This window comes from the organism of the source record quoted next, unplaced genomic scaffold, assembly GCF_019419815.1.
Source record: "Pyrus x bretschneideri cultivar Hongxiangsu unplaced genomic scaffold, Pyrus_bretschneideri_v1 Contig33, whole genome shotgun sequence".
Classification (NCBI taxonomy): domain Eukaryota; kingdom Viridiplantae; phylum Streptophyta; class Magnoliopsida; order Rosales; family Rosaceae; genus Pyrus; species Pyrus x bretschneideri.
The window spans coordinates 2,865,468-2,877,680 of NW_025999646.1; the positions used below are offsets into that span (position 1 = coordinate 2,865,468).

A 12,213-nucleotide genomic window follows, 5' to 3' on the forward strand; every position below is an offset into this window, starting at 1 on the left:
TAATCTTCTTCGTACATCGATCCGTGATCAAAATGGTCTTTTACGTAGCAAAATGGTCTCTGTATCTACCGCAGCAGCGTATACATTTCCGTACAACAATCTTTTCCGAACTAAAGAAATTGAAAAATCAAAGCAAGAAGAGTGAAAGGCAAACTGCACAGCACATCGACAGTTACCGGAGGCCATGACAAAACAACTTATCAGCAAGCAAGTTGCTGAGAAAATGCCTTTTCCATCCAAATCCCTTGTATCCTCCTTGCGGCTATACACGTACGGGGTGGATGAAAGCTGCCTGATTGGAATTTCTTCCTGTAACAAAAATCGAATCCGTGATAAAAAAATAAAAAAAAAGAGAGTTTGTTCTATACTGGGGAAAACAGAGTAGCTAAACCTTGATCCACGGTTATTTGAAGTTCGTCGTAGGCCATCAGTGTCTTTTGGTCACATCCGTATGCTCCTCGGCCTCGTCATCTGAGTCGATTATCCCTCCCTTAACTTGGTCCTCGGTGCGAGGACCAGGTCGCAAAATAAATGCTTTCACCTGCAGTATGTCACAAGAAACGTTATGAAAGCTTCTTATTTGCCCAAAGGTAGACAAAATCTCGAGCAATAGTAAATGCTCGAGAGTTTGATTCTCCTGACCTTGAAGTACAAGACATATGGTGATTTGATATGGCTTCCTGTGCTCAACCCAGCCATCAACGAGAGCAATGATAGTTTTGGACAGGCCCTCATCACTATCACGTCTATATAACCATCCGAGAACTGCAAAGGAGCACGAATACATGTGAATTATTCGAGTTTTAAATAAACATTTACATCCCTAGAAAGTATTAGCGGAGAAGTATCTGATGTATATGCTACGCAATTTTACAGTCCAACCTTGGCATCAGGCGCTGCCTTTGTGCCTTCACCACCCCAAGGCACATTGTGAAGTCAGATTGAAACGAGGGGCCCCCTAATGGTTCTCCAGTCCATGCTATGTAAGTGAACATCAGGACCCTCATAGCCATGCTGTCGAATGTTAATCGGCTCCTCTTGATTTGGAGCACGTGCATTGTGTTGGTTAGCAGGTCCACTGTCATTACTGTTAACTAGTAGGCTTTCCGTAAGTTTCTAAGCCCGGTGCTGGCACAAAAGAAATATATCCATTATATTGCCTCAAATGCACAATCCGTTGAACAGCCTAACATACATAAACAATTATTATTAATTTCTTGCCATTCAAATTCATACACAAGCACACGAACATCTGCATTAGCAATGGAGTAATCCAGTAACATAACAAACGAGAGATTTAAACTTACATAGAAATCTAGTCGAGCACTTCCCATCCACCTATACTTCTCAGACTCAATGTCAACATCTGCCACTAAACCTGAAAGCAGATAAAGCTTTACAAGGCACCTATACAATCACTGCATTTTTCGGTTGCAGTGAGAACCAGAGATTCTAATGTACAATTAGAAACTCTACATTCATTTAGGTATTAATTCCACTATCCAGTGGTGATACTTTTCACTTACCCCATGCAAGCATCAATACACTAAAGAATTTGGTCTTCCCCTGGCATATGGTAGCTACATCCAGTGAACGCTTATGCCCTGACCGTAAATAAACCACAAAGAAAAATTCATTAATCAAAACAATTACCGACAGAGTAATAGAAAGGGAGGAATCGTAATATTTTGAGCACAGTATAATATGTAACCTCGGATAATGTCGAGAACAGCATTAGACGGTGTACAAGGTTCACCAACAGAATCCAAAAGAGATTTTGCCATTCCATTTCCGGTACCTAATGGAGAGAATCTCGTCAGAAATTAATCTTGAAAGCAATAACAGACAAATAACTATGCTTGTTTTGAAGCGCAAACATGCAATTCACCGCTTTGCCCTCACCTTCTATAACATGAATGATCTACCTAATTATCAGAGATTTTTTTTTGCTAAAAAATAAAGAAAATTGAGAATTAAAGAGTACGAAACCTGCAGGAACTACTCCAAGAGGAACCTTTATTACAGAATCCCAATCCTCTCTCTCAAGGAGTCCATTTACTACCTACTAAAAAGTGCAACGCTTGTAAGAAGAAAATAGTAAAACTATGTTTGCCAAATTACCGCAGCTCTCCCTGCAATCAAAATCCTACTCAATTTGACGGAAAAGAGAAAAAACAAAGTTTGTCAGCGTTAGTAATTTGATTCATCAACAGCGCCATCTGCTCGATCACAACATGGCATTGCTCGTTTTTATTATAGCTGCCACCGATAACTGGAAACTAACCTCAACCAAGATTCCATCCCGCTAACACAAACAACGCCATCATACTTTGAAAGATCTAGTGTTTTAGCAACTTCCTTCTCATGCAGTTTATATCGAGTTTCTGAAAAATTTGATCAAGAAACAATTACGAAAAGGGAAACATTAACTCAACCCGCAATTCACAGATCCAAAATTCAGTATCACACATCAACTAACAACTAATAAGCAAAACATTGACGGAAATTCCTAACCTTGCAGCGTAAATTGGATGCCAGCATCCTCGAAAAGAGGTTTTACGTGATCAAGATAAATCTTTGAAGCAGATTTGCTCCCATCAAACGGATTCACAAAAACAAACAGCCTCTTTGGCCGTCCTGTGCAAAAGAGGATAAATTTCCACCAATTTTATCACTATATATGCAAGAAAGTAACAATAAACCATAAATTCATGTTATTTTTTCAAGAATTAATCTTAATTCAGTAAAATTTAGAGTAAAAAGAGCTTGCTTTAGCTCAAGCTAACAAATTAGAACGAAAACAAAAGAAATTCAAAAATCTCAACGGTCAAACAACAAGAAGTCATAAGTCAACTTTTAAACATTCATTTGATTTTCCTGCATTTTCCTATCAACCAAACAGGACATAAGCCGATTACAAGCATACGAAAGTTACCGAGAGAATCGATGTAATCGCGGAGCTTCTGGCACCAGAGCCGGTGCGATTCCTCAAAGAGAGGCTCGAACACCAAGTCCTTCCGCGCCACAGCTCCTCTGCTCGCGGCGCAGCAAATACTGGCTCCGCCTTCCACTAAAGCTCTGATCCTAATCTTCGGGTCTTCTGCCGCGAACCCGAGGACATCCTTCTCGACTATCAAGCTCCGTTCAGCTCTCTGCGACCACCGGAGCACTCCGTCGGAGAATAGAGTCTCCGGTTTAACGACGCCGTTTATGAGAACCCGGTCGAGATAAGGGATTCTGGTGGAGCGGACTCGGGTACGCGTCCGGGTCGGTCCATGTTTGGCTTGTAGTCCAAGTCTTCGAGTCGTTGAGGGGTTCTTGCTTTGGGTGAGCCTGAAAATGTGTGACGTGGAATTCTATGTTTTGGTTGGCGGAGAAACGGGTTCGGTTGGATGAAGCGAATCGGGTCTGATGTGAACTGAAATTGGTTTGCAAATTAAATAAAATTACAAAAAAAAAAACCAGGAAAAGTGAAATTTGTTCGTTGTACTGTATCATTGGGCTTTTGTGGGTATCACAAAAGATAAAGCAAAGAGCGTTGGACCCAAAGTCGTTTTCTAATTGCAGAGTGGGATGACTTATAACTTAGAGCTCGTTTAGATGTGCTTTTAAAATAATTGAAAGTATTTTTGGTGAAACTAATTTTGAAACCAATTCTTAGTAAAAATGCAAGTAAATCCTGGAAAAACATTTAATAAAGTACTTCCTGGAAGAAGCACATAATTGGTGATTCTTTTAGAAAGCACATAATTGGTGCTTCTTGCAGAAATCATTTTAATTGCTTTTGAAACCCAAAAACATTTTCTTTAAAAATACTTTCAATCATTTTAAAAATACATTCAAACAAGCCCTTGGTAGCAGAAACAAAATGCAAATGATGTTTTATCGTAGTGGCTGAAATTAATTTTTTTTAACAAATAATTTATCTAATTAAGGGTAATTTTTTTAAACTTATCTACACTAGAAGGTGAGAGAATTGGCTAAGCCTCTAAACATGCTGGTAATAATGTGATTCAAATTCGCCTTTAGTAAAAATCGAACCTAAGTCTTCTCACTTACAAGTAAAAAAGAATACTACTAGACCATGATATTAGATGGCGATAGAAATTAATTATGTATATGTATTATGGTGACGGTTCCATCTCCTTTCTTTCTAACAACTAACAATTTAAACTAATAACGCTATTGTTTGTAAAATAAAATAAAAAACCATGGAAAAAAGGAAAATCGTTTGGGCTTAGGATCCATAGAAAACATAGCCATGCATTTTGGGCTGGATATTCAAATCCAATTATAATTTTGGTCGAGACCAATCTACTGAACCAAATTCTATTTACCAAAGAAGGCCTCTTGAACCACAAGCCTAAACACTTCAGCGCAGTGAAAGCAGCGCCGATTCTGCAATGGCGGGCAAGGCTGTAGAGGAAGCGATTCCGGCCGTAAATCCCCGAGGTTCTCACATAAAGAAGAGGGCTCTCAAAAACAAAGCTCTCGCCGTCACGTTCAACGAGAAAGACCTCAGGTAGTAAAAACCGCCATCACAAAATTTGCTCAGTGATGAAATCTAAGCCCTGAAGTTTTGTTTCTTTTCGCGTTTCCTGAGTTGGGTTTTTTGAATTTTTGGGTTTTGATGCTTGCTTGTTTTGGGTTTGTGAAGCGATTTCGTGTCTGGGTTTCACAAGAGGAAGAAGAAGAGGAGAAAGGAAGCTGAGCAGAAGCAAGGGGAGGCGCTGCGGCGGAAGCGTCTCGAGCTGCGCAAAAAGGTTGGAATTTGTGGCTGTTTTTTGGCCGTTTGATTGCCTCTTTTGCGTAATGTGTAGCTTTGTTTACTGCTCATTGGATTTTGATAGTTGATTGATTTGGTTTTTAATCTCATTGTTGCGAAAAGTTGGTGTCTTTGCAAGAGGAATTACATTGAAAAAGCAAAAAGAAAAAATTTTCGGGATGAGATTTTAACCCGAAAGAACTTCATTCGGGATTAAATCAAAATGAGAACTTTTCTTATTGACCTTAAGTGATTTACAAGACAAGTGTTAGTAACACTACAAGTTTTAGGTTTAAGATGTGGGGTAGCTGTTGGTTAATATTCTAGCACTTCTCCTCGTGTTTCTGCCTTCCCCGACAGTTAGGGAGCCGAAGTTTGATATCCATATGGGGGTGACATGTACAAGATTGAAGATTCAACTCAAGATGTCCTGCTCTGATACCAGGATAAATTTTATTGATTGACTGCTATTTATGTTGTTCTGGAGCATAAGATTTAGTTGTTAGGATGTAGGTCAAGTACTGTTTTGTACTATAAAAGAAACTTAATAAAGTGCAGAAGAATGACCTCCTAGTAGGATGGTAGTTATTGTTTAGGGTTCCTTCTGCTAGAGGTTTACCAGAGGTTTTATGCTGGAAAAAGCTATGTAAAATCGATTTTTTATGCCAAAAAACTGGAATTTGTAACCAACATAAAAAACTTATTCTTGTGCCGGAAACATTTTTCACAATAGATCAGAAGAGAATGCCATATGAACATACATGATAGAGGCAATGCTTCTAAGCATGTTCTCTCAGGCAGCTAAGGCATATTGATCACCTTATGCAAGTGCTTTGACCTTAGGTTCCATTGGTTTCTTAAATCTTTTTAACTCAATTATTCTTGAATGTTGTATGCACAAGGGTTTGTATTTATGGCGGTGTGGGGGATGGGGAAGAGGGAGAAAACTGGTCCATTTCTTTTATATATATGTTCATCCTTTTTAACATTCTTTAAAAAAAATAATAAATAAAAAAAACAAGTCTAAGTTGGTTACTTTTGTTGCAGAGGAGACTAGAAAAGGAACTGGTTCTTAATGGTGGGATTACCCCAGCCACTGATACAGCAGCTGATGAGGTTGATGAGGGTGATGAGGACCACGAGGATGATGAAGATAGTGAGCCAGCTGTACCAATTTCTGGTATTTTCTAAACCTTTGTTCCGAACTAGATACAAATATAAATTTAAGCTACTGTCATGTGTCACTCAGTACCTAGTACATTAAGCATTCATGTCTAACTATACTGGGTACTCGTGCTGCCATCCCCTTGCAGTGTTAAGTTTTCTTTGGTTGTTTTGGTTCAGTGAGACAGTGTTGGTTTGCAAATTTTATACGATATCTAATCTCAACACTAAATCACAGCTACATAGTCGGCATCAATGCACTATTAGATTTTGGAAATCTTTGTTCATTGTACTGTAATGGTTCAGCTTATCGTCAATCACAATTTGAGTTTGACCCCTTTGTTATTGCTCAAGGTACAATGACTTATGACAACGGCGAGATGAAAGTCATTGTGACAACAAGTGAGATCTCTCGAGAGGAGGAAAGTGATCCAGATGAAAAGCCAGAGGCAGCACTACCAGAATCAGTCGGAGCTTCTAAAAAACACAAGATACCAGTGAAAAAGACCAAACCTCTGAAAAAAGCTGCAAAGCGTAAATCCCGACCCAAGCTACAACGGAAAAGAGATAAAAGGAAGGGAATAAAACCAACCAAGAACAAGCGCTAGCTGTAGGATCATGAAGTACATGAGATAAGCTGACCAGAATTTCCATTTCGGTACATTTGGAGGGAAAGGGATCCTCTTCGGATCCCTTCTACCAAATCCTGTCAATCAACAAATTCGGACTGTTGAAATTTGATCCAACGGCTAAAGTTATTATAACTTTTAAGGAGCCTCTTGTTTTTAGCCGTTGATCAAATATCAAGAGCCCGAATTGGTTGATTGATAGGATTTGGTGGCAGGGATCCGGAGAGGAACCCTTTCCCATTTGGAGTGACCCTTTGGTTGTCGGAATCAAACTTTTAGTTGTATACTGCCCGGGTTTTTGTATTAAACCTTTGATTGAGCGGGATGTTTTACATCAACCGCATCTGCAGAATCTCTTATTTTTCTCATCATTATTAGCCTTATCAAGGCGATTTGTTTAAAGTCATAATTAATCTAATGATTGAAGAAAATCATTACACATAAGACATGACACATCTAAATACGAAGATGCTTGGGGCTTGTTTGGAAATTTTTTTAAAATAACTGAAACTGTTTTTAGTGAAAATGTTCTTGAAACCAATATTTGATAAAAATTCAAGTTGATCTAGGAAAAAATGTTTTAAGTGTTTTTTGCAAAAAGCACATATATGCTGCTTCTTTTAAAAAAACACTTAAAATGCTTTAGAAAAATTAATTTCACATTTCAGTTATTTTAAAAACATTTTTAAACAAGATTTAATTACTATTACCACGGTTTAGGGAAATTCTTTTTTAATCGTAAGTAAAATGTCTTAGACTTGATTTTAGTAAATTACATCATTTAAACTATATAAGACGCTAAGTCATAATTTATAAGTAGTTTAGTGTGGATTTAGCGTCGTCGAATTGTACATATGATTAAATATTTGTAACCAGTGTGTTTGAGTAACTGACATTAACCAGTGTGTTTGTGAAACATACAGATCCTCCGGTCACGTGGTCAAATCCATAAAAAAATCAAAAGATTCCCAAAGTTCAACTGTTCCAACGGTCCCGATCCTCCGATCGGCTCCCTCAGAAGATCTCAGCCACCGACCAGCGGCAGCAAGAGATTCGCCACTGTTTGGATCGAGAGAAAATGCGAGAAAATTAAAAAAGAAAGAGAAAGAAAATACAAAATGGCAAGCAAGTGGCTGTATCCGCAGCACTGGGACAAAAAACCCTCTCTTTCACTCTTTAGTTGTTTCAGAGACGCTACCGAGCGAGAAAGTTCGCCGACGCTTCGCGGAAACTTCTCGGATTCCTCTCGCAAAGATTTTTCAGGTACATTTTTTTTTCTCACTTTTTCCCGCTCGCTTTTTCCTACTTTTCCTTTTTTCCTTATCCGAAATTCGATTCCGCACGTACCGCGCATGGAATAAAGCGGAGGGCCACTTGTGTTTTTGGATCAGATTTTGCTGTTTGGCTGCTCGGAAAACGGAAGACAACTGGAATCCGAGTCGTATTTTTGACGTTTGTTTGTTTGTTTGTTGGTGTGTGTCTGCGTATGGGAAATGGAATTTTAAATTTTGAATTCTGAATCTTCACATTAAAGTGAAAGTTAGCTCTGTGTGATTTGGAAGTTTTTGTGTGATTGTTTTTTTTTTCCCTTTCACTTTCTCAGCAACCAAACAGGAGGTTGAGTTTTCGAGAACGGTGAAAGAAGATGCAGACGAGGTACATGGAGAGATCCAACAGTATGGCGAGGGAGAAGCGAAGTTTGGATTCTTCTTCAGCTGAAGAAGGCCAGCCGGATAGGAAACGTCCTGCTCTCGCTAGGTGACTTTTTCTTTCTGTTAAAAGAAAACTTAACTTTTGACGTAATTATAACTGATTTGTAAATTCAGCTGAAACGTATATCTGGATATGAAATTGTTCAAGATATTGTGTTACATTTGCGAAACACTGTAGCTTGAAGACTTGAACCCACGAATTTATAATCCCGTAATGAATTGAATGTCTTATGAATGATGAATGTGGTGAAAATGTCGATTATTGAGAATGCTCACCTTAATGCAGTGTAATTGTTGAAGCTCTCAAGGTGGATAGTCTGCAAAAGCTTTGCTCGTCTTTGGAGCCGATTCTACGTAGAGTTGTAAGACTTTCTAATTTTCTTGCGGACTTTTTGTTTTCCAATCTGTCACTAGATAGTAGATAGAAGAGGTTTAAATGACTTTTAATTGTTTTCTATTTGGCCGCTGTATATATTTTTTTCGTTACGTCACACACATGTACAAAAATGGTGAAACAATGTTTAGTAGCAAATTTATCTGACCTAAACATAGGACAGATAAAAGAGGCATTTTGTTTGCGCCGACTGTCAACAAGTGTATGTGTTAAAGGCAAGCTGAATGCGTAATATAAGTCATAAGGACTCTTGATAATGTATTGGTGTGTATGACTTCATAACTACTTGAAAAAGTTTAATGCATGCCTAATGAACATGATTTGATCCTTTGATATGTGCATACGCCATACGGTGTTTCAAGCATTGGTTGATGTTTCTTACTTATTTTGGTGAACAGGTTAGCGAAGAGGTGGAGCGTGCTTTAGCAAAATTAGGCCCTGCCAAACTTACTGGAAGGTATCAACCCTTTTCACCCCTTATGTGTTAACGGGTTATGATCTGTGGTTGTTTCCTTTTTTTCATTTAATCAGTGCTGATGCCTCCATGTCAATAGTTTGTTCTTATAATGGGTTTAAAAATAGCAGGTCTTCTCCTAAACAAATTGAAGGGCCCGATGGAAGAAACTTGCAGCTGCATTTTAGGTCCAGGTTGTCCCTTCCTCTTTTTACTGGCGGAAAAGTAGAAGGGGAGTGGGGTTCTGCAATCCCTATTGTCTTGATTGATGCAAATACAAAACACATCGTGACATCAGGTCCGGAGTCTGCGGTGAAATTAGACGTTGTTGTGCTTGAAGGTGATTTTAACAACGAGGATGATGAGAACTGGACGCAAGAAGAATTTGAGAGCCATGTGGTGAAAGAGCGTGAAGGAAAGAGGCCACTTCTTACTGGGGATCTGCAAATTACACTGAACGAAGGTGTAGGAACACTTGGGGAATTGACATTTACCGATAACTCTAGCTGGATTAGGAGCAGGAAGTTTAGGCTAGGACTGAAAGTTGCTTCGGGCAATTGTGACAACATTCGTATACGGGAAGCAAAAACAGAAGCCATCACTGTTAAGGATCACCGTGGGGAATGTGAGTTAATAATTAGTGTTATTTAACATTTCATTTTTTAGTCGAATAAAAATCAACATGGTAAGTTTTCTTTTGGTTTCTTTACAGTGTACAAGAAACACTACCCGCCTGCGTTACATGATGAGGTCTGGAGATTAGAGAAAATTGGAAAAGATGGATCATTCCACAAGAGGCTGAATAAAGCTGGAATTGTTACAGTTGAAGACTTCCTACGACTTGTGGTTAGAGACTCGCAGAGACTGCGGAATGTAAGATTTTGGAATTTGTTTGTCAAGTTCATATTTTGAAAATGCAATTCCTAATTATTTTTATGCCCATTTGTCATAGATTCTTGGAAGTGGCATGTCAAATAAGATGTGGGATGGACTCATACAGCATGCAAAAACTTGTCTTCTTGGTGGGAAACTCTATGTCTATTATCCTGAGGATGCAAGGAATGTTGGTGTTGTTTTTAACAATATCTACGAGTTGAGTGGCCTAATTACCGATGAACAATTTTACTCTGCTGATTCTCTCTCGGAAACTCAGAAGGTATGTGACCGTCTGGTTTCTCTGTCTTTTCTTTTTTTACTTCTCTTTTATAGTGCCTTGATTTGGTATCCTGTTCCATCTAATGGTGGAGTGACGCTACTAGTTAAATGTCGCAAAGCATGTACACTTAATGAGATAGAATCCATTTTCTCCATAGAGGATATTTTTTCACACTGAAGAAATTCAGTCCATATGCATTTACTCTTTTATTCGTAAACAACACTCTTTTCTCCCGAGCAGGTTGACCTTCCTGGTTAATGTATCTAAAATGATACAAAGTAGTGATGAGCCATGACCCCTCAAAGTGGTTGAATTGTGAAGTGTTGTGTTTCTTACAGGTCTATGTGGACGGTTTGGTAAAAAAGGCATACGACAACTGGATGCATGTTATGGAGTATGATGGAAAATCTCTTCTAAGCGTTAAGCAGCAGAAAAGTCCAGATGTTTCTCTACCTGAGGTCCCAATGGCCTCGCAAGATTATCCAAACTCATGTGAACAGCAGTTCACCCTACCTAGCCTGCTAGCTTCAGTTTCTTCACAACCGCCTCCTATGGATTCCGGCCTAAACGTGGGAGGTATATACATACATCTTCTTTATTTTATTGCCACAAAATAATTATATCCAAATTACTAAAATTTAATCCTGAGCCTTTCAGACCGAAGCCGGGGGGTCATTATACACATATAAGAATTTTCGTTGCTTGCATTACTCTTCAAACATCACGGTTACCAACCTGAAAATTTTGATTTTCAGAAGTGTGGTTTGTGTGTTTTGGATTAACTTCCGTTTCTGATGTGTGTGAATTCTCTCCTCTCACTAGGTTATGATGATGGCATGGCTGCCAGATTCCCAATACAGTCACAGAATGGAAATCTGAATGCTCCAGTTCAGCTCGATGACTTGTCATTTCCTCTACAGAATCAGCTGCCTAGCATTTCACACCATACGCATTTTCAAAGAAATGAAAACATGCTTTCCCTTGGTCCACTACAGTCGTCCACATCAGGCTTCCAGAATATCGGCACATCCAATCTATCTTCTTATAGGGGAGTCGAGGACCTCTTCCCAGAGGAAGAAATTCGTATGAGGAGCCATGAGATTCTTGAAAATGAAGATATGCAGCATCTGCTTCGTGTGTTTAACATGGACGGTCAGGGTCAAGGCCACAGTTATGGTCATTCCTCCATGAACGTCACTGAAGACAATTATCCTTATTCGTCATCATACATCCCCACTCCACAAGCGGACTACAGTATTGATGATGATCGGAGCCGTTCATCTGGGAAAGCTGTTGTTGGCTGGCTCAAGCTCAAGGCAGCCCTTAGATGGGGCATATTCGTCAGAAAGAAGGCTGCTGAGAGACGGGCTCAGCTTGTTGAGTTGGATGATTTGTAAATATCACATGGACGAGGCAAAGTTGATCCGATGTTGGTGTCTCTAGGCTTCATTTCTCCCTGCCTGCCTTATTCCTGTCACGCTGCAGTTTCTGACTGAGAGTACTACGGTTGTGGACATTAATTGGCGGGTACAACCTCAAGCTCGAGCTCTTGTGATGTTTCTTGAATATAAGCCACCGATCTTGGGACATCTCCGTGCGTGTACAGTTCATGTGCAGTCAGCTTATGTCTTCCATCGACACCTTGCTTTACCGTTGTGTTTTACTGCAAGGGTTGTTTAACAACATTCTTGCTTGCAAGTTCCGAAACCAACACAGGTTGAGCTGTTTCAACTTAAGGCCTTTGCTCCTACGAGACTAGCGAGATTTTGGCTGGGAATTGTTCCTGCGGCTAGAGAGAGCCAAGGGTTTTTTCATGTTTACATTTCCACGTAATTATGGCGGTTATGTTAGTTAAAATTGTGGCGTCAACTTCCGACACCAGCAATAAGAAGTTTTATGTTGATTTATATTCAATGTACCATCAGAGCTTCCGACGTAT

At 39.3% G+C, this 12,213-nt stretch overlaps 2 protein-coding genes and 1 pseudogene across 7 annotated transcripts; 2 read left to right on the forward strand and 1 right to left on the reverse strand.

Annotated features, from left to right (window-relative positions):
• Positions 1-315: 315 nt before the first annotated feature.
• On the reverse strand, positions 316-3,498 carry LOC125480452 (annotated as a pseudogene).
• An 845-nt stretch (positions 3,499-4,343) lies between these two features.
• LOC125480415 (ribosomal RNA-processing protein 17) lies at positions 4,344-6,929 on the forward strand. The gene is made up of 4 exons (XM_048591260.1): positions 4,344-4,522; positions 4,658-4,763; positions 5,813-5,945; positions 6,284-6,929. The coding sequence occupies exons 1-4, from the start codon at positions 4,404-4,406 to the stop codon at positions 6,535-6,537; spliced, it is 612 nt and encodes a 203-aa protein (XP_048447217.1). The 5' UTR covers positions 4,344-4,403; the 3' UTR covers positions 6,538-6,929.
• Positions 6,930-7,662: 733 nt separating this feature from the next.
• LOC125480412 (calmodulin-binding protein 60 B-like) lies at positions 7,663-12,212 on the forward strand. 6 transcript variants are annotated; one of them, XM_048591255.1, is made up of 10 exons: positions 7,668-7,821; positions 7,950-8,030; positions 8,162-8,316; positions 8,557-8,632; positions 9,063-9,121; positions 9,247-9,743; positions 9,831-9,991; positions 10,071-10,274; positions 10,613-10,850; positions 11,097-12,212. In XM_048591255.1, exons 3-10 carry the CDS (start codon positions 8,204-8,206, stop codon positions 11,669-11,671), a joined length of 1,923 nt encoding a protein of 640 aa, XP_048447212.1. In that variant the 5' UTR covers positions 7,668-7,821; positions 7,950-8,030; positions 8,162-8,203; the 3' UTR covers positions 11,672-12,212. The 6 variants fall into 6 exon arrangements, with proteins under 6 accessions (XP_048447211.1, XP_048447212.1, XP_048447210.1 ...); XM_048591254.1 differs by lacking the exon at positions 7,950-8,030 and having other exon boundaries at positions 7,663-7,821; XM_048591253.1 differs by having other exon boundaries at positions 7,950-8,316.
• The last annotated feature ends 1 nt before the right edge of the window (position 12,213 follows it).